The sequence below is a fragment of the Archocentrus centrarchus genome, chromosome 1 (genome assembly GCF_007364275.1).
Source record: "Archocentrus centrarchus isolate MPI-CPG fArcCen1 chromosome 1, fArcCen1, whole genome shotgun sequence".
NCBI lineage: Eukaryota > Metazoa > Chordata > Actinopteri > Cichliformes > Cichlidae > Archocentrus > Archocentrus centrarchus.
The window spans coordinates 30,674,933-30,697,550 of record NC_044346.1 but is presented as its reverse complement, the minus strand read 5'-3'; the positions used below and the strand labels follow the sequence as shown (position 1 = coordinate 30,697,550).

The 22,618-nt window shown below is 38.9% G+C and overlaps 1 protein-coding gene across 8 annotated transcripts; it reads right to left on the bottom strand.

The window, feature by feature from the left end:
* Positions 1 to 571: 571 nt before the first annotated feature.
* qtgal (queuosine-tRNA galactosyltransferase) lies at positions 572 to 21,080 on the bottom strand. Of its 8 annotated transcripts, XR_004020313.1 has the most exons (15): positions 20,961 to 21,078; positions 20,620 to 20,755; positions 19,287 to 19,403; positions 19,095 to 19,194; positions 16,364 to 16,428; positions 15,319 to 15,384; positions 14,161 to 14,256; positions 10,919 to 11,014; positions 7,765 to 7,889; positions 5,242 to 5,377; positions 5,053 to 5,121; positions 4,843 to 4,917; positions 3,188 to 3,286; positions 1,204 to 1,407; positions 572 to 1,089 (listed from the first exon to the last, which is right to left on the bottom strand). XR_004020313.1 is itself a non-coding variant. In XM_030736369.1 (14 exons), the coding sequence occupies exons 2-13, from the start codon at positions 20,749 to 20,751 to the stop codon at positions 3,206 to 3,208; spliced, it is 1,158 nt and encodes a 385-aa protein (XP_030592229.1). In that variant the 5' UTR covers positions 20,752 to 20,755; positions 21,026 to 21,080; the 3' UTR covers positions 572 to 1,407; positions 3,188 to 3,205. The 8 variants fall into 8 exon arrangements, 6 of the variants coding, with proteins under 6 accessions (XP_030592229.1, XP_030592113.1, XP_030592343.1 ...); XR_004020302.1 differs by having other exon boundaries at positions 572 to 1,407; positions 3,043 to 3,286; XM_030736369.1 differs by having other exon boundaries at positions 572 to 1,407; positions 21,026 to 21,080.
* Between the last annotated feature and the right edge of the window lie 1,538 nt (positions 21,081 to 22,618).

The window sequence follows — 22,618 nt, the reverse complement described above, 5'->3', positions numbered from 1 at the left end:
GGAGGAAAGAATATCTGTTTGCATGTGCAGGCCTACTTTGAAACAGTAGCTACAAGGCTGGTTTGGCTGGTCTGTGTTGCCACAGAAAACCTTTCTTTATGATGTTTGCATGCCTGTGTGAGTTTACACTGGGTACTCCTGCTTCCTCCCACAGTCCAAAGACAGGTTAACTGGTGATTCTAAATTGGCCACTGATGCAAGATACATGAAATGGTTAAAGTCTACAGAGTAAAGTGGTGTATGAATGTAATTTTAAATGGTCAGTAAGACCAAAAAAGTGTCATATAATTGCAAGTCCTTTCCAAAGCTAATAGTTCAAATTTAATTTTGACTCTTGAGATCAAGTATACTAGTAAGCCAGCAGCATTAGCAGTGAAAGCAAAGAAATCTGTCCACTAACTACCAAATTCTCTAATGTCCACCATGACTTCTTTGGGATGTGAAATCCATAGCTAGGGTGCCTCAAGATATCCATTTCTGTGTATACATCCATACCAGCTACTCCCATTGAGGTTCAGCAAAATTAAGAGGATCAGGCACCAGGCGATAGATGTAAACCATGACACGTATACAGCTGAAACATTAAAAACATTTTTATACACATTCAGCATATAGGCTACACAATTTTTACAGTTGGTGAATGTAAATTTTTAATTTTTATTTATTTTGTCAAACCCACAGAGACACTAGAGATGGACAAAACCATCGTCTGGTTAATTGAGTTTATCATCACATAGCTGAAGCTAAATCCAAACATGCTCCTGTTGAATGTGATTATTTAGCAGAGTAGCTATAACTGTGATCCCAAAATGTGTTTGTAGATATTGTGTTTCTTAATTTTTATATATTGTAGTGATGACACTTTAGCTCAACATATAAAAAGTATAAAGGTTTTACTTTATACTTTTGAAATCTACACTGAAGTAGCCTGAAAACCATTTCTCTCACTTTCACTGCATCACTGCTCTCTTCCTTTGCAGGGAAGTATGAAGTGGTGTTTAATTGGCATGAGCTCAGTGTTCCTTCCTTTTCTTCAACAACTACTGTCAAGCTGCCCCGCTCAGCTAGTCTGTAGGTAAATTAGGATTTCTTTATAACAAAAACAAAAAGACAAAGAGAAAGGAAATAAAGGTCATGAAGGTTGAAATAGGAGATAGAGGAATTGCATGTGTGACTCAGTGAGGAAGAAAAGTGTAGACAGACTTGGCGTTCCTCCTGTCAGTCTGCTTGAGAAGAGCCAGGTGACTGCAGGGGAGAAGGTCAGAGGTTCTGCTGCTCTGTAAATACTCCACATGGTGCAGGAGCATCTGAGGTCAAACAGCACATCATCAAGAGTCCTCTGTGGTGGTGACAGGATTAGACTCAGGCTCAGACTCCCTGTGCAGTCAGTCTGCCCCCATTTCAAACCTAAGGGGAGATGTATTTTAAGGATACTGGACTTTTTTTTTTCCTTTAGGCTTTTGTTGTAAAGCAACACCACTTGTAACATACACTTATTTGTGGTTAATAAACACTGTCTACTAATTATTATTTTTTCACAATTTTTTTTGCAATCTGGTATCCCAAAATATTCATAATAGAAAAAAATCTGTAAATTATTTATTAATCATTAAATCAAATTAAGGCTGCCTTTAATCAGTAAGTGGCAGCTATTTTTCACTGTGTTTTTCACCTTCAATTAAATTTCATACAAAGGAATGAGACATTTTTATTTTATTTAAACTTCTACAGCAGTGATTCCCAAAATGTGGCCCAGGGCCCCCTGGTGGGCCACAAAGATACTGCAGGTGGGTCGCAGTAATACATTCAGTTTGAAATTACTCACAACTCTGTACAGTTACATATCTATATAAATATATTTATTTATATGAAAATGAATTAAAGCTGGTAATAGGAAGGCATTATTTTGTGATATTACTCAGTACTCTGATCTGAATTTACTGCTCTTGTACTGAAGTTTGTGTCCCAATGGCAACTGGTCACATATTAGCACTTTACATATGACTGCGTAGCACTAGCAATTCATAGCCTGTGTTGTTTATGTTTTGTTTTTGTTTTTTTTAAATAAAATCTATAAGGAAATATATAATTTTCTCTTTTACTGATTTAAGATTTAAGATTGGGTGGGCCCATGGGATTTTCTGTTTTTTAAGCAGGCTGCAGCACTCCTGATTTTGGGAATGGCTGTTCTATAGGACTGCAGTCACAGCTATTGCCTTCTGGTGGCCTTTAGAAAGAGTGCAGGTTTTAAGACATGTTCATATTAGTTTAACCTTATAATGCCAGCGATTGCTGCTGAAGCACCCATTACCTTCCCCTACTTGCCGTGAACAGCTGGTTAACACCGAGCGTATCACCACTGAGGCGGCTCATCAAAGGAACTTTGAATTACTGTAATTACGCTACCATATGTCCTACTGGAAAAATTCAAACGGTTCCTGAAAACTGAGAAATTGCACTTTGCAACCAATATAGGGTTATTACAGTAATTTTTGCTGGAAGTCTGTGAACGGGGGCAGTTTTGAATTACTCTGCACCACAGACGACATGATCAGCGTTATAGGGTTAAAATTTCGAACTTGGAAGCTACATGCATGTTATATAATGTTTATGCTAAAAATAGACTGCATATCAAAAGAGACATTAAAATGTCATCCATTAGTTCATGTATAATTGTTTTTTTGGTTTTTGTTTTTTTGGAAGACTTGGCTACTTCCATCTTTTATATGCAGTTGTTTTGTTTTTGTTTTATGTTGTTGTTTTTTTTTTTTGGGGGGGGGGGGGGGGGGGTGACCAGCTGAAAACAAATTAAAAAAAAAATTTTCTTTGATTTAATCCATACAAAATATAAATATGTTCTGCACCATAATCCATGTGAAACACCAAATTACTTTGTTTCCATTTTAGCTTTTATGTACATTTTGTATGTATTAAACAAATATATAATGTTAAATAAGGAAATTCAAAGGTGTCAGCTTGTAACTGTTGCAGTTTCCAGGCTGAGCAAAAAGTAATTTTATCATTTTTATGCAATATACAAACCTTATATGAGTCCGGTGTCACTCTTTACTTATTGTTCCTTCAATTTCAGTGTTCACTATTTTCCTGCTATTACCTGTCTATTTCTGAGCTTATATGTAACTTTAATCTATTCCTTTGCATTCCTCTGCCTGTTAAACCTGCAAACCTTCATGTCCCTGAACAGTCAGTTGAAGTGATAGTAATCTATTCCTTCCTTCATCTGCAAGGAATGTAGATTTTCCTCCAGGTTGCCTCCAGTCATGTCCTACAAATGAAAAAACATCATGAAAGAAACAACAGGGACAGAAAAAAAAAATCACAGAAGGCCAAAATTTCTACAAGACAATTTATGTAACAGACATTATAATTTTCCGTCTATGCTAAAATCAACCATCAGGCTTTGCGGTCTTCAAAATTCTTTTGGCTTTGTGCTTCTTACTTAAAGCAGCAGCAAACAGAAATCTGTAAAATGACTAAAATTGAGAAAACTGCCTTTTCCTCCACCTCTGTCTTTAAGCTTCTCCCATGTGATGAGCACAGGAATATGCATATGTTCACGCTCATATATATATTTGTGTGTGGAACACAAGCTTGGTAGGCTTTTGATAGGTGATTGATGGGCTTGGCACTTGACTCACTGGTGAAGTCATTCCACTGTGTCATCCAGCTTTTTTATATAGCTAAATGTATCTTTGATTACAATTGAAAATTAGTAGACTAACTATGCAGGAAAAGAACAGCAAGCTTTAAGTCCATTTTGAGGCTGAGGCAATGGAAAAGTTTTCTGTACCTCTGAAGTGTTCTGCTGATATTGACACATTTAATGTGCTTATTATCAGACAATTACCATTACTATGCTTAACTCTCTTTTTAATAAATTTCTCTTTGCAGTGCAGGCAGTTGTTGCCAATGCTGGAATATCAAATTTTCCAGCAGGATTTTCTGCCACTGAATCAGGCTTTCCACCATTTAAAGGGACATTCATGTGCATCTTCAACTGAAGAACAGTGTACTGAAACATCCTGTCTCTGAAAATGCTCTCCTATCATGGGCTAAATTTTCAAAATCTTGAACAGATTCAGGAGGAGTTTTCCCTTATTTTTGCCCCCAAAACACTACAGACTACAGGCTTTAAGGTTATATAATGACAAAAGATGTTTGGCCAACCTACATGAATTTAGGCTTAAACAGTCTGTGAGAAAGCTGAAAGCAACACATTAATTGATAACAAATGACACCTGGGTGTAAACCAAGTGTGATTGAGTCCAGGTGTTTGTAAATGTGGATGTCAAAGAGAACAAGACAGAGAATGATTGGGTCCAGGTCTCCAAGTCCTCTGACTCTGATTACTTCTCCCAATTCCCATAATTGATCAATTTGCAACCCCCCGAGGTGGGGTGGGGGGTGGGCTGGTCAACAGAGATCTGAATCTGAATTTGGCTGGGTGATAAATGGATATTAAGTGATTTAACAACAACAGCAGCTGCATGTATCATTTATTGAAATGCAATGAACAATACCATTGTTGTAGGTGTTCTCCCAAGATCGTGGAGCGTAGAGCACAAACCATAAACCATGACACATGATACATGTAAACTGAATAGTGGCAAAAACATGAAATGTTTGTTCAAGCATCATGTGATTAAAGATCAGGCTGCTGTCTCTACCCATTTCCTGACAGCCTCCCCTGTGTTTGTGTGTGTTATGTCCTGTACTCGGCACACACCCTTGATCATTATATTGTTAACACAGATTACAGACCTGAGGCACAGATGGTTAGAAACAGCAAACACATAACACACAAATATACTTTCTGCTCACCAGTTTGACACAGATGATGAAAGGGGTGGAGGCATCCTTGTAATGCAGAACTGGAATTTTTGGCTTAGGTCTTTCCTAGGAAAGATATAGCAAAAAAAAGCGATATTTATAAAAGCTGATAATAGCTTTATAGAAATGACTGGAATCACTGGAATGAAGCCAGCTTGGATACCTTTTTATTGTAACACACAAGATCCAAAATAATCTCACCTTGGATTCCTCATATGTGTAGAAGCCTTTCTGGATCTTGTTCTCATCCACATCACAGAACGCTTTGACCTGACACAACAGAATGAAACTGAATACAGACACACATTTCACAACTTTCTTCAACAGTTTTATTTATTGAGAGAAAGAAAACAATTTGATTTGGCTAGTGTTTCTCTGAAGGTAACATACTTTCTTCTGATTAGCCAGGCTAAGCGATCGGTACAGCTTCCGGCCTTGTTTCCCAGCGTTCCATATGGTGAAGCTCTCCCATTGGCTGAGAACTCTCTCCTGCAGGAAGTCTACTCGCAGCTTCCAAATAGTCTCTCTGGAAATAAAGCAGCCAGATGAGAAGTAAAAGTCTAAACTGGGCACGATGTCACAGTTTAAACTCTGAGATGCAGTTATATTTGAGAAACCAGTTGCACACTTTAAAGGAGGTTAAAAATATTGGGAGAAGCTCCGCTCTAAACCACGTTAGCGGCTGCTGTTGTTTTTTTTTTTTTTCTTCAAGATTTCTTGCTGGAAGTCCCATTCATCAGAATTATTTGCGATTTCACACTGAGCCTCAAAGATCAAATAACTCCTTGTGTGTCAAAATGAGCAAACTTTCATATTATGAATCATTACTCGTGACATGAGCTGGCCATGACCACGAGAATTAACAGCAGCGTTCTCACATCAGGAGCATTACTAGGAACATGATTGTTGTTTTTTTTGACATTCCTACAGTTATGCATCATTAATTCATCTCAAATGATCAAACAAAGAGCTCGACTGTAACTTCTTGAGGTGTTTGAGAGAGAACATTTGCCATAAATGACCTGAACTGTGACATGTGTTGCATTCAAATTACATAAAAAGAACACTAACACAATCTTCTTTAATCACTGATCTTACTCACCAGATCTGGATCCCTTCATCCTATTCCTTAAAATGACATTTTAGCTGAACAGTTGTCATTTTCACTGAATGTAAGAGCTCTGGCATTCATTGAAGGAGGTAAGTGTAAGTGTAAGGGTACAAAACAGAAGTTCCAGTGAGTGATCTAAAAATAGTCACCATGCTGAAAGCTGCCAGACATAATAAACATAAAACAGATATCATCTAAGTTTTATCCAGTATGTTTTTTTATTTATTTATTTTTTTTTATGGGAGGGTGTCGCTGAACTTTCTGAACTCACCTCATGTACAATTTTGTATCAACCTTCTTTTAGATCTACCTAAAACCAGTGTTAATATCGATGAAACATTGGTCAGTTTGTTTCCAACCTGTCTGATTGAGACAGCTTGTCTTTTTTTCCCCATTGTTCTCTATTGTAAATGATCACAGTGAATAGAAATGAAAGCTAAAACCACATATTTAAATGATCCTTTCCGTGCCATTTGCTGCATTTATTAAGTTGTAGTCTGTTATCTTAAGAAGATGGAAAATTTTCTGTATGTAAATTAGCTTGACTTCCTGTAAACCAAGCACACTGTGTACAGGGTTCACACACACACACACACACACACACACACACACACACACACACACACACACACACACACACACACACACACACACACAGATCCGCCTTCAAAATTAGATATGTCTTTATGCTCTGTTTGTCCTCTCAAGCCCTCCTACTCATATAGCACAGAGGCACTAATAGTGCAAAATCAAACAGACAGGAAACATGTCACACTCTTATCTTGATGTCATCTTAATTTTTCAAGCAGTGGGCCTCATATGGCAAACAAACCCAAATCCACCACCATCGTGGAGCTCAGGTGGTCTCCAGATTCCTTTGCTATACATTCTCTATACAGGCTTTGATTCCAAGTCAAGGCAGCAAAATGGCAGAGATTAACTACACATAAACTTTCCCATCTCATTTATAAACACTGCATTTCTGTGTAAGCAAGGCTCTCACCTTAGTTACTGTTTGACAGTATCTTTTCAAAGACTTCACACCTCACATACAGCACATCTCCAATTACATGCATATGCAAGGCAGACATACACAAAAATAAGATGATGGTTTCATTTCATTAAAGAGAGGAAGTAGGCAGTGAATGGGAAGGAGCAGAAGTAGAGGAGAGTGGAAAGTAGTCTCTAGCTTGAAATAGACCTCCAAAAATAGATGATAGATGAAGACAGAGAGGAGGACGATCAGTGAAGGAGTGCGTCAATGTGGGCAGATATATGAGTAGTGGTTAGACACGAGGGAGCAAGGAAGGAAAGAGGGAAGGAAGGTGGGATAACAGGAAAGAGGGAATGAAAGGTTAGGTGGTGAGAGGAGAGAAGGCAGGAAAGACCTTTTTCTTTGGTGTTTTAGATTTAGAGGCAGACCCACGCACCTGCAAAGACTCCAAGCAGAGGCACAGGCAACGGCAGAAATGTCAGCTACACACACACACTACTGTTTGCAACAAGATCCGATTCCCTCCCAGCACAATCGGACAGATACTGAACATTCCACAGAGAGAAGAAAACGCATGGAAATTCCTGATTCATACACTGGGAAAATAACTGAAATTCCACAAACATAGTCTGAAAATCTCAAGCTTACCAAAACATGTGTCTGTGTATGTGGGTGCAGATTTGTAAGAGTACTGAGCCCTGAGAAAATCTGGGATGCCAGTGGGCAGCTGTGAGTAGGTGGAGGATCAACACCATGTCCAAGTATGTGTGTGTGAATGCAGCTGAAGAGGAATGATGGTTGGACTGACTCTGTTACGGAGTGAGTGGTTGCTTTCTCATGATAACGATAGATCAGCAGGCACTGGTCAACCCGGAACAGGCCCCCTCCCTTACGAAGACTCTGGTAAAAGAAGAGAAGATCCTCTGGGACTCCCTGGAAACAAAGAAGAAGAAGAAGAATTATTATAGCGTGATAATACTTTCTGTAAATAGAGAACTGCTATAAATTGTTAAGACCATGCTGACAGAGAACTGGCTATATTTAATCAGGCACAGTCTTTGCTTCTGTTGATCAGCTCAGTTTAGGCTCTGACTATATTTGTGAGTCACTGAACTCTTTTGAATGGTAGATATTTGTAGTGTTGGTGCCTTTTAACCCCTTAACTGGCAGCAAATAAAATCACCTGAAACAACTACATAACACCCTCTGGTTATTATTGGCTCTGAACAACCCATTTCATAGCCTATTAATCGGCTGCGTCTGGTCCGCGGGCCCAATGAAGTGCATTTATATGGCAGGCTAGACCCGCCCATTTTGACTGACACCTCATTCGGCCAATCATGTTAAGAAATGGGTTTCCCAGAGCCAATAATACTCAGAGGGCGTCACGTAGCTTTGTCAGGTGATTTGGTGCAGCCAGTTACATGATTGGCCGAATGACGTGTCAATTAAAAATGGGAGGGTCTAGCCTGCCATATAAAAGGGACTACAAACGGCCCGTCACCGGGCCCTTGCCAGTTAAGGGGCTACACGGAATTATCTGACAAATAATAGGATTTGCTTATGTGGCTATAAAAAAAAAAAAAAGACAACCCAAGAAGTCTGTGCTTGAATTTTGGTGATTGAAATTCTAACATTAGCCTGTTTATTTGGTAAATTCTGACTACCAAAATCCAATATGGCTAGAGCCAAATTCTAACATTAAGGCTTCAAAATGGCTGAAGTCCTGGGTGATGTCACAGTGACAATGCCTACCATTTATTTAAAGCCTAGGAACAGAGAGGTAGGTGAATGTAAAGACACTTTCACACATAAGAAACCCCCAAAACTTTTTACATGCAACAAGAGTTGAGATGAGATGGTTTTAACCTACCAGTTCTCTAGTACAAGTCCAAGAGTGATAAGATTGTGCTAATATCCAAAAATGTGAGAATAACACAAGTAATAATCCAGCAAATTGTGAATGATTAGTCATCCTGTGTCTTTCCTATGTGGGCAGCACCCCACCCTATATCCCCAATTTGGGGGCTGTGAAAAATGTAAATAAAAAACAATGCAATCATATACAAATCTCATAAACCCATGTTTTATTCACAGTAGAACATAGACAACATATCAAATGTTCAAATTAAGAAAATCTGCAATATTAAGAAATCTTCTTTTTATGATAGCAGCAACATGACAAATAAGTTGAGCCTTCTTTTAACAACAGTCCACAAACATCTGGGAACTGAGAAGACCAGTTGCTGGACTCTCTTCATTCCTTAAAAAGCCATTATTTGACCCAGCAGTCTTAGCTAATTATAGGCCAATCTCCAACCTTCCTTTCATCAAAAAAAAAAAAAAAATCTTGAAAGAGTAGTTGTAAAACAGCTAACTGATCATCTGCAGAGGAACGGTTTATTTGAAGAGTTTCAGTCAGGTTTCAGAATTAATCACAGTACAGAAACAGCATTAGTGAAGGTTACAAATGATCTTCTTATGGCCTCTGACAGTGGACTCATCTCTGTGCTTGTCCTGCTAGACTTCAGCGCAGTGTTCCATGCTGTTGACCATAACATTTTATTACAGAGATTAGAGCATGCCATATGTATTAAAGGTACTGTGCTGCAGTGGTTTAAATCATATCTATCTAATAGAATCTTGTTCATGTAAATGGGGAGTCTTCTTTACACACTATGGTTAATTATGGAGTTCCACAGGCTGCTGTGCGAGGACCAATTCTGTTGGCATTATACATGCTTCCATTTGGCAGTATTATTACAAGGCATAGCATACATTTTCACTGCTATGCAGATGATACCCAGTTTTATCTATCTATGAAGCAGATGACACAAACAAATTAGTTAAAGTGCAGGAATTTCTTAAAGACATAAAGACCTGGATGACCTCTAATTTCCTGCTTATAAATTAAGATAAAACGGACGTTATTGTACTCGCCCCTAGAACGCTCAGAAACATGGTGTCTCCCTGAAAAGCCTTCAGCTGATCCAAAATGCTGCAACTAGTGTACTGACAGGGACTAGAAAGAGAGAGCAGATTTCTCCCATATTGGTTTTTCTTCATTGGCTGGAAGCAGAGCCTTCAGAATTCAGGCCCCTCCCTGAGCCTGGTTTTGTATGTGGTTTCTTCCTGTTAAAAGGGAGTTTTTCCTTCCCACTGTCACCAAGTGCTTGCTCATAGGGGTTCATTTGATTGTTGGGGGTTTTCTCTGTATTATTGAAGGGTCTTTACATTACAATATAAAGTGCCTTGAGGTGACTGTTGTTGTGATTTGGCACTATAGAAATAAAACTTAATTGAATTGAATTGTCTGATATAGGATTACAGCTGCTCAACAGGTCTGGGTGTACTTTGCCTGTTTTTTGTTTAATGATTTTTACTTTTCCAGCCTTTTGTAACCCTGTCCCAACTTTTTGAGATGTGTGGCTGCCTTCAAATTCAAAGTGAGGTCATATTTTTCATGAAATAGTAAAATGTCTCAGTTTAAACATCTGTTATGTTTTCTATGTTCTGTTGTGAATAAAACATGGATTTATTGGGGTCGTACATGAGACTGATTATTTTTAGTAGTGAAAACACTTCTAAATCATTTTTCAGCAGTGCACTAGACAACTTTAGACAACTTTCCCAGGATTTTCAGTGTTCATACAAGAAAACAGCTTATGTGAGTAAGGGTGAGAGGCTAAATGCTTCAAAACATGTGCATGACCAGCTGGTTGTACGGCTTCTGAAAACCCCTTCCTTCCCATCTGGGGAATTCTTTCTGACATTCAAAACCAATTCATACATTCATGAAATAATTGGTCAGGTGTACAGAGGTGACCAATCACATCTGCGCACTATTATTTCTGTCATTTTTTCAGTCTATACGAGCCACGATATCTGAAAGTGAACTCATGCTGGATTTATTAACACCTTAAAGACTCAGTTTGGGGAATAGTTTGGGTAAGAATGCTCACCTTGCCTCCCTCGTCAAATGGCCCAACCTTCAGGTACCATTCCCGTGAGCAGAACCATGTTGGCATGACAACTGTGGGCCCATGGGAGGTGTATACCTGAAACCCAAACAACCTATAAACAATGAATCATATGCCATACAAGGAAGAAAACTGTTTGAAATAATGTGTAATAATGCATACAATATAATGTAATTCAGACACAACAACACGATGGCCTCAATAATAACAGTTTCATTAGCACCTCCCTGACAGCATATTATAAACTTCATAAATGTTCACTTTGTGGCACATCTGTAGCAGTACGTTGTCCAAGAAAATAGAATGACCTAATAAAGAGGCCTATTGTATATACAGTCATATAAACCATAAACTAAATCTTAGACATTGTGCAATTTAACTTGCACAATGTGTAATGGATTTTGCAGCTACTGGCTCTGAGAAACTTCCCAGTAGCTTTTAAGTAACAAGTTGTACTCAAGAAACGTTGAGTTCTAATCTTGAAAACAAAATAGGTTAGAGTGCAGCCACATGTGCTTTCTTAAAGCAGTGTGTGTGCTTCCTGAAGTGTGCAGGGGAAGGATACACATTTCCATCCTCTCGCATATGATTCTTTGACTAATGAGCTTGTTTTGGCTTCTCATTTTCTCTCTGACCGCAAAACTCTTTAATACATCAGGATCGCATTATGGCCTCTATATTTCTCTTTCTTTTTACAGATGCAACCACCAACTCATTTGTTACACCAGTGCCCAGCCCCCTCTCGGTTCCCCACTCCTCCTTGTTCCTCCTCTTTGTGTGTGTTTTGTAGCAGTAATATTTTCGTGTATTGAATCTAAAGGTCATTTCAGGTTGATCTACTTCTCCCTCCAGCTACAATACAGCGTTTCACACACTGTGTGTATATGCATTTATATTTGTGCGATTGTTCATGGTTGAAGTGGAAACATGACTGCATGACAGAAATGCATCACAGATGAAGATAATTGTGCAAAACATCTGGATTCAGCCAGCTGAACAGCTGGACAGAATCTAGTGCATGAGCATGTGTGTGTCCGCCTACGTACATCTCTTCGCCCTTCTGTAGTAATATTGCAACATTCTGCAGATGTAAGCTGTGGCCAAAAGCATGAATAAGAGGAATAAGGGCTAGTTCTGGGAAAGAGAGAGAGTTAGGGTGAATGTGAGTAATCAGTGGGGTAAAGAATATTTTGGATAACCATATCTAATGCCCTACAGATGAATGCTTAAGGAAAAGAAGCAATGCCCAGTGTAGATCTTAAGTTTAACTGCCTTAAGTACTGTTTCTTTGCCCACAAAGTAAAAGCAAAGGCAGATAAAGTCAAGAAAGAAAAGGGGAAGGAAAAGGAGTGGCTTTTAAGCCTGCAGAATCAATGTATGATCTCATTCTCATGCTCCATGAAACTTAATATCACATAAATATCCTGGAATGTCTGCTAAGGAGTTATGCAGACCTTGTGTGTGTGTGTGTGTGTGTGTGTGTGTGTGTGTGTGTGTGTGTGTGTGTGTGTGTGTGTGTGTGTGTGTGTTAGACAGAGTGAGCCAGTCCAGGTTGTCTTGTATCCTTAGTGACAGTGTGTTTTGTGAAGTCAGAAACAGCAGATTTCCATTTTTACAGAAAAATACATACTTCTAGGGGTTTTACTTTTGTATCGCTGGCTCTCTTATCATTTCATGAATAATGTGACTATTTAACATAGGGAAAGTATTCACTCTAAAGGTGTTATGCACAGATTTTTCACTTGCTCACACTTTCAAACAAATATTTCAAAGCTGCTTCAAAAGCACAACTCCCAAATAACAATAAACAGCACTATGTTCCTTATGTAACACTAATTCTATCTATTTGGAGGGCTTGTATGGAGAGACAAGACGACACAGTTGTTTTAACTTTTAAAACTGGTTCAATCATAAAGTCACAAATGACAGCAGAAATGTGGCCAAGACACATGACATCCTGGATTATAACCAAGAGCACCTTGCTATCTTTCACAGCTTTGAGTGATTAGTAAGGCTCATGACCAGACTCTGGTTCCTCCTGATAGGGTAACAGTTAACATGTCAAATGTTAAAGTCCATGACAGTACAATTAGAAAAAGACTGAACAAGTATGGCTTGTTTGGAAGGGTTGCCAGGAAAAAACCTCTCCCCTCTAAAAAGAACATGACAGCACAAGACTTCTAGGACAAGTTCCTTTGGACAAACAAGATCAATGTCCAGCCATAAAGCACAGTATGAAATGTGGTTACAAAACCAAACACAGCATATCAGCACAAACATCTCATACCTACTGGTGGTGTAGGGGGTGATGATTTGGGCACCTTGCAGTCATGACTATGACTATGACCTCCTTTGTATACCAAAATATTCTAGAGTCAAACATGAGGCCATCTGTCCAACAGCTAAAGCTTGGCCCAAATTGGGTTGTGCAATAGGACAATGATCCCAAGCACAGCACTAAATCCACAACAGAATGATTAATAAAAATGAATCAAAGTGTTGCAATTGTCCAGACCTTAGCCTGATTAAAATGCAGTGGCAGGACCTTAACCGAGCTGTGCATAAACAAATGCCCACAAACCTCAATGAACTGGAAAAACACTGTCACAAAGAATATGCTATAAGTCCTTCACAATGATGTGAGAGATTCATACAGAAACTGATTACTGCAAGTTATTGTTGAAAAAGGTGTTCTTCAAGGTACTGAATCATGGGCTAGTTTTTCACAGTACTGCAGAATCCTTTGAAAACTCTTTTACACGACTGTAGGTACCTTCAATATACAAAATTTAACAAGGAGCACAGAAGCTTATACGTTTAGTGAGTAGTGAGACTCATCTGTTTTCATATTTAATAATAATACCCAACTTTTTCAGACAGGATTATAGTACAATAGGCACTAAATTTCTTTTGGAAGCGAAACTGTTTCCACACAGAGCTCAAAGCTTTTTCCACAGTCACCAGCTTCCACTACTGGCTGCCCTCATCAGACAGCTGGCAGCGTGACCTATTTCCTCTGCTGCGATTGTGACAGACAGAGAGGTCAGGAGTGATGCGCCGTCCTCTCAGCAGTCCACAAACACATTTCCGTGGAAACTGCGTGCAGCAGGTATGTATCCTGTTTCTAACTGACCTAGTAGCTGCCTGTCACGTGACCTCTCACACACACACACACACACACTTGTCAGCATCAAAACATACTCTGATGAGCTGCATGCATCTACCTGTGTGATGAGCTGGTCCTGACTGAGTGTGTTGATCCAGCGAGTATAACGCTCTGTAGACCCCTCTGGCACCCGCTGGACTCTACAGCCAATCAGCTATCATGGAAACACACACACACCTTTATGAGTAAAATAAATATTTTCACTCCAAGGCACTCAAAATATTTTCAGTCATTTTACAGAAATGCTGCTCAGAAAAACACAGATTTCCAGAGATTTTAGTAAAAAGCCTTTTTCACACAATAAAACAATCAAGACATTATTTGCAGAATAACTAATAATTAATCTAAAAGTCCTAATACACTTGGCCAAACTAAGCCAAACTACTGTTTCAAAATCTATCTAAATCATGTTTCCTTTGAGCCACATTCAAGCATAAAAAAAAAAAAATGAAGAAAGAAGTAAATCAGAATTAGAGGAGGTCTTATATAAAGAGAGAGAGATCATATAAAACTGAAAAACAAAGGATCCCATTATTTTCCCCCAGAATCACAAAAAATTACAGTCATAACAGAAATGGGCAGGTTGTTTATGGAGGACAGAAGCCTGCTGTCTCCATTCTGTCTCCCTCATTTCCCACACACGCCTGACCTTTAACCCCTGGACGATCAGGCCAATGAAAGCACCAACACCAGATACTCGCACTGTTCTAGATACCAACTGTATGGCAGCATAAACAGCGAGACTGTCAGAAAGAGACAGGGAGAGAGAGAGAGGGAGAGAGAGAGAAAGAGAGAGGGAGAGAGAGAGAGAGAGGAGAGAGAGAGAGAGAGAGAGAGAGAGAGAGAGAGAGAGAGAGAGAGAGAGAGAGAGAGAGGAGAGGATAGCTAGAGTGAGGGTAGATCTCTCTCGCGCCGTATTTATTTCGCTCTTCGCTCTCCATTTCTCGATCTCTATCCTATCCGGCTCGCATCTTCCTCCTACTCTCTTTCTCTCTCTCTCTCTATAGATTACGCATCCCTCCATCTCTTTCGTTCTCTCTCGCTCTCTCTCTCTCTCTCTCTCTTTCTCTCTCTCTCTCTCTCTTTTCTCTCTCTTCTCTCGTCTCTCTCTCTCCCTTTCTCTCCGCTTTATTCTCAGTTCCTTCCGTTTCCGTCAATCTCCCCAACTACAAAAGGAATTAATTTATTAGCAAAAAATTCTTAAGAGAGAACTTACAGAGTTTTTGTGACAGAATGATGCATCGTACTGCAGACGAACTCTTTGGGGCAACATAATGTCATCCTAAAGAAAAAGATCATCTTAAATGTTTTTGCCACTTAAATAATCAGTAACGTGACAACAAATACAGAATACATATACATATATATATATATGTATATGTATTCTGTATATATATATATATATATATATACATATATATACATTTTTTTTCTTCATTTGCACTTGATCAAATATAATATAGCTTTGTCAAAAAAATTTAAATTGCATTTTCAGAGTAATTTTTTTATAGCTTTATCATCAAGTACAATTTTACTAAAGAACTAACTTGTTTTTACTCTCTGTAACGGCAATGACAGATACAAAATAATGAAACAACTTGAGGCACACAGAAGAAGAGCTTATCTATGTGGTTAAGATAAAGGCTAAATTTAAAGTTTAAGAGGTAAAAACACATCAGTATATCAGCAGCAGTACCAGAAAAAAATGCGAAGGAATAAACAGAAGAAGCTGACTGCTTTCTGATAAAGCTATCTTACAGGCATTGGGGTTTTTTTTCCTGCAAGGAGTTCGCAGAAAACAGTCGACTTCATATAATGTGACTCAAAAAGATAAAAAGCAAATATGGCCAGAGGCGATCAGAGTTCAGAAATTCAGATGTTTGGATCTTTCATTTTTGGCTTTGACAGATGAGTGCTTCAGATAAGCAACTACAAAGCACCGTGTCAAAAACAGAGCCAAGTATGTCAAATATTCATTTTCCTTACATGTTCTCAGCTCGTTCAGCCTATCAGTCGGTAACTGGGCTGCTGAGGTCTGTGTTTGCATGTGTCGATGTGTGTTGTGGATAACTGAAAACACCAGCATGACTTAATTATTTTGGACTCACTACATTTTTTGCAGATATTGTGATTTTTATTGCAAAATTCAAATTGTTTCTTCAATTTGAGAGTCTTAACTGTGAGAGTATCAACTTTGTAGGATTTCAGAAATGTACAGCAATGTGTTACGAAAGATATGAAGCACACTTGGTCACACCCACCGCATCCTGAAAGCACAAGTATTGTCCACGACTCTGACATATGGCCTTATTCTTTGCATATCCCACTGAAAGACAAAAGAACACTGCATGCTTATCTGTTCTTATGGTCTTGCATATGCCTTTGTGACACACAGTTACATGTGTGCTGGTACTCTTAGTCAACCATCAAATGCGACAACATGAAAAAAACATCAATGGTGTGTAAGCATTTGAGTAAGGGCTCATTTTTTAAAAAAAATTCTGCTTGCTTGAGGGGTTTAGATTGTAGTGCAGATTGTAATGTAGCAGAATATGCAAACTGTTCAACAAAGTGACAGGCATGACATTAACAATTCATCTGATATCAGTATAAACTGCTGCAGATTCTGAGTAGTAGTTCCTGTTTCAGTCACAGAAAAAGAGAGGGCCTCTCAAAGCTTGCAGTTGTTATTTCCACACTTCTCCTTAATTAAACAGCCATAAGATTAACTCCAACACTCTTCATGGGGTGGAAGATTTCAGGGACCAGATTAAAAATGGCCCCTGATATCCTCCTGGGACATGAGTCTGAGACCTCTATATCAAGCACCATTTATGCAAACTATATGCATCTTAGATCGCATAAATAGTGCAATCTAAGACTGGGCCTTCTATTGATGCCACACTGTGGACGTTGGACTAACAGAGCACACAGACTTTCTTTTCAAAATGACGGGAATTTCAGCTTCCACATTTTATGGCCACAAGGGCGGTTAAGTGATACATTAGTTTTGCAGAGATTATTATTCCACTGCTAAAAATCTAATTGTTCCTTCAATTTGAGTCTTAACTTTGATTTCGTAGGATTCCAGAAATGTACAGAAATTTTACAACTTCCAAAACAAAACCTTTTATAGTGTCCTCTGTAGTGGACAGCAGGACCGACTGCCCCACATTTTCAACCTATGTCCATACTTCAGGAGGCAGAGGGTAGGAGTCAGAAATGACTTTTTCACTCAGATCGGTGGGAGTCACACTTAGACCTGTCAAGAGATGAGCTGGATGGAAGTCCACACATTAGAGCAGGAAGGTGAAAGTTCAAAGAAGGTCATACCAACTTTTTGGTGCAATAGTAAGCAATGTATAATGCAGGGCTTACATCAAACACAAAACAGGTTATCAGGTTTTAGAAAAAAAATGCCAGCACACAAACCAGAGGAACGGCTCATTTCTGAAGGCAGCATTAAAACTGGAGCTGAAAACATTCTTCAGCATATCTGTGCTCAGAGCTTGATTCAGATAACCCAGGATCCAAATTTACTGGTTCCTAGTTATAGCCAACAAGCTGAGACAAATTCTTCAAGATTAGGCAGTCCATCAAAGTAACAAATTATCTCGATGCCTCTGATAAGGGGGGAAAGAATAAAGCCATCTGGATAGTGAATCCTCTCTTAAACAAGGCTGCCTCAATCTGTTGAGACCGTGGAAAGAGTCCCCTCACAGGCAGGAGTCCTGAAACTGAGAAACCAAATCCCACAACTTCAGAGCCCCAGCTTACACAATACTTCTTATCCATAATGGATGTTGGGTGTTCTCATTTTGCTCCTGAAAAGCTGGTATGTCCTTGTGTGAGCTTTCACCTTCCTGCTCTAATGTCTGGCCCTCCTCCACCTCGTCTCCTGACAGCACTAAGTATGACTCCCCTTCCACAGTTCTGAGGAAAATACTGTCTGCCTCACTCAGCCCTCATACCATCCATAATCACTGTTAGTGCCATGGGTGACATGACTTAACAACCCAGGTTTAGGTGAGTATTAGGTGTGCAGAATGGAATTTAATAAAAAAATCTCCACAAGACCTGATGCCCACTACAAGGGACAGAAGATAAAAAGTAAATCAATAAATAAATAAAAATTTTGAAAACATTTTTGCAGGAACATGTTTCTTTCAACCACAAAATTTAAATTATCTAAAAAAAAAAAAAAGTAAATATTCAAACATTTTTTCTTCTTCTGGGTCTCAGGAGGATTTGTTGTTGCACCAGCGACAGCTGATTTATTGTCTGCACTGTTTATTTGAATGCAGTGGGCTGTGACTGGGTAACACTTCTGACAGCCATCAAACAAAGTACTTCAAAGCCTGTTGCACACCATTTCGGTGAAAGATGTTTAACCCAGAAAATCAATGCGAAACGCTTAATGTGCAGATTCAGTGCAGCTGATCCCACAGCTGATCAGCTGGGCCCATCTGTTAGAAATGGCTCATTTACTGCCAGAAGGCCAATTTGGCAACATTCAAGCTGCCTTCTTGTTAACTGAGCTCAGCAGCTTCCACTGTACTTTGGAGGGATTGTGTTTTGTTGAACTTCTGCCTTAGTGTTTGGTTTAATCACTTGTTTCAGTATAAGGTCTGTTGGATGGCTGGCTTTTATGTTTAACTATACTGATTTTATTTTTATATTTATTTTATTCCTCTACTTTTACATACACACTAGAGAGGTTATGAGCCGTCTTCAATACCCAAGACAGCTGGACAACATTAAATATGGCTGAATGCATCAGAAAAAGATGGACTTTCATGCTACATACATGTTCAAAGGCTGTTTTGTTTTGTTTTTAATTTGCAGTTTTTAACATTTCCTGAATAGTTTCTTTTGGTGGTCTATTCTTTCATTAAGGTCATCAGGTTCACTTATAAAGCAAACTGCTGAGGTCACATAATGTGACTGGGAGAGGGGGACTGATTGCTGATCAACACCCCAACAGTTACTGACCTCCTTTAGGTTGATCAGAGTTGTGACCAGATATCACCACTGAGATGCCCCTTGCCTCCAGCCTCTCCCTCCAACCCTCCACCACTTTTTTGGAGTCATCCTAAAAGACACACACACACACATACACAACTGATGTCTCACACTATGAGATGATTTATTCATTCACTTGTGTAAATATGCATACAAACCTACAGTGCTTGCGTCATCAAACACCGACAGCTCCATGGAACCAGTGAAGTCTTGGTGCAATATGGCCTGTAGACACTCATCCAGCCAGCATGATGCATTATATACTGGCATGATGATACTCTGAGCACAGAAGACACAAAGAGAAAGTTTACACTCAGTTCAGCTGCTGCTTTTGCAACCATGAAAACAACAACCGAGAAGGATGGTATAAAACTGGAAGTGCAGGAGGGAAGTGATCTTGAAAATGAGTAAAATTGCAACCGCAGCACTTCTCAAATCAAAAGGGCATGAAAATGACAAAAGTTAAAGCACTATGATTAAGTAACTTGAAAATAAGTAGTCGGCCAGTGTTTATGTGAACAAAGTTTCCAGTATATTAGGAACAAGTTCATTCACATCAACAACCTGCCTAATATTGTGCTGAACTGCCAAAACAACTTTGACACAGTACAGTATGGACAGAGGACTTGTGGGGGTGTCCAGTGGAGCTTGGTGCTAATAGTGAACAGTGGGTCCTGTGGGTGTGTGGGGCACAGTCTTCATTAATCAGGCTTGTTTTATACACCTTCTGTTGGTGCTTATTACGATTAGAAATCAGGCCAATATTTTTGGGACTTTCTCATTTTTCTAGAGCCATATGTGAGCATATACTGCTAGGGGAGTACTTGGTTGTGTGGGTGTCAAAATTAAGTTCACAAAAGAATACCAGAAACCAATGTTTCCCAGTGGATAACATTTTATATATATATATATATATATATATATATATATATATATATATATATATATATATATATATATATGTGTGTTTATACCCACACAAACACGGGAGAACATGCAAACTCCGCACAGAAATGACCTAGCCATATGGTGGATTCAAACCCAGGACCTTCTTGCTGTGAGGCAACCATGCCACCGTGCTGCTGTGTGTATAAACGGTTCTCTTTAACTGTCCATTGGTTTAAACGCTGTGGCTGATTGTGTAGCACATTCTTTCAACAGAGGCCACTTTCATTAGCATTTGTAATGCTTCCTTTGATATAACTATAGGGAATATGTACATTACTCTTAGATATACAATTCAAAAGTACCACTAGTCTTCAAAGTTGCTTTAAGTGGAATCACCACCTGTTAAGAGTTTCGAGGCCTACATATGAGTCAAGCCTGCTGCAAAGAATATTTCTTCTTAGACAACTTGCAACTGTGCCGCATCACATACAGACGAGGATAAGCCCATTAGCTCAATAAACAAACTATTAAGGAGTGGCAATACTGCCATATCACTTCTTTTGGTCTCCTTAATGTCAGTGCTGATCTTGTGCAGATCATCACCCACCACATCCACCGTGCTCTTCTCCGCCTCCTGCTCTGTGCCTCCTGTCAGTGTTTCTGCGGTGCGGAGACGCTTCGGTGGATTCATGCCCACCTCTGAGTCCCCGACCTGCTGCTCCGAGTCCTCGCTACTCATGGGGCTAAAAACAAAACAAAACAAAAAACATTCAGGCGACCGCTAACTTGAGGGTATCACATATAAACTACCAGAAATGACTGCATATAATAACTTGGGTACATCAAAGGCAGTTAGTGGTGAGGAGTGAGACACGCGGAATCCACGTGGATTAAAAAACACTAATATTCTCTCATTTTGGAACGTTTCTCAATATAAAGTGGACCCACATCTACTAAAAATATCACGTAAAGGTGTTCTGTCCATTTTAGTAGCGGTGATCATAACAGTTTACCCCCAAAATGTAGCTCAAAAGCACAGTGAGTTTCTACTTCCGGAAATAAGGATTCTCGCACACTCATTGGTTCCTGCAAAAAACGGACAGACACCGGATTCGCTCTGGTTCACGGTCAATCATTTGGTGCGGTGACGTAGAAAAAAAACGTGTACGTTGATGCGATATTTCTGAAAATGTCACCGGTATTGTGTAGTTAATGCATACAGCAGTATACAGCATTAACTGGATACCTTGAAATGGATCACAATGAATACATAAATAAGAGGCTCACGTAATTCTTTTTATAGTTAAAAAATTATCTATTTATTTGTTGCTGTTCCTATTGCCTCTGTATTAATAGTGGTATATCCACCCATCCATTCTCTTCCGCTTATCCGGTTCAGGGAGCCTATCCCAGCTAACATTAATATTGATAAATTTGCAAATTCAAAATGAAAATCAATCTATCTATCTATCTATCTATCTATCTATCTATCTATCTATCTATCTATCTATCTATCTATCTATCTATCTATCTATCTATCTATCTATCTATCTATCTAACACAACCCTGGAATCATATGTGGCTATCAGGCATGCATCGCCTTCAACTTCAAAAACTTCTCCTGGCCTTCATTTGAAGGCTGCACAGCCCTTATGGGCAGTTCTTCTTGTCACCTGATAAGAGACACATAAGAAAACTTATATGTATACAGCCAAACCCCTTTAAGTTAAAAATAATTCAGGCAAAAGATTTTCGATATTTATATCATGTTAAAATAGTTTCAATTGACTAAATTAAAACAATGAATATGTTTAGAAACCACAGTTCATCATTGTTTTAATAAGTTCTTCCATAAGGACAAGAGTACCTCATGCTTGACTTACTGTATTTAGTAACATGACAACAGACCCACAGTAGAGTCATATCCTCTGCTAATGTTGTGTATATAGCATCTTTAAAATTTTATTATCAAGTAAATTACAGATGATTTATCCAATTACTCCCTAAAGTAAACTGGGTGTGTTTTTCTGGCTTCTTTGTTTTGTTTGGTCAGACGCATTACTGATGACATGTAACAGTGCAGCTCTTAGCGCTTATGTTGAATAGATCACCACTAGATCAGCGTGTTATGCATATTAATGTTGGCAGCCATAGCATGGGATGTTTGTCTTAGTGAGCAGACTGAAAAACAGGATGGGCTATTGTTTTATATCATACTTTTTATTTTCAAAGATAACAGAATCATGAGGGAGATTGTCTTTATGTGTAGGGATTAGCGATGTTGAAGTCATGATATCTGAACACCATTACACATTAACACTACTTCCACTGTATAGATTGCTAAACTCCCTTGTTGTTGTCAAATTAATCCTCATTTGTTCTGTTTGCGTGCTGATAAAACTATTCATGAACAATAAAAAGACAAAAGCCTGGAGGAACACAAGCTGCTTAACTCACATATTATCCCCTTTATGAAGACATAAATGGCCTTTCTCTTCTGGGCAATGTCCTGAGATGATTTTTAATGAAGTTCTGAATTTTACTGCATGAGCGCGCGCAAACACACACACACACACACACACACACACACACACACACACACACAC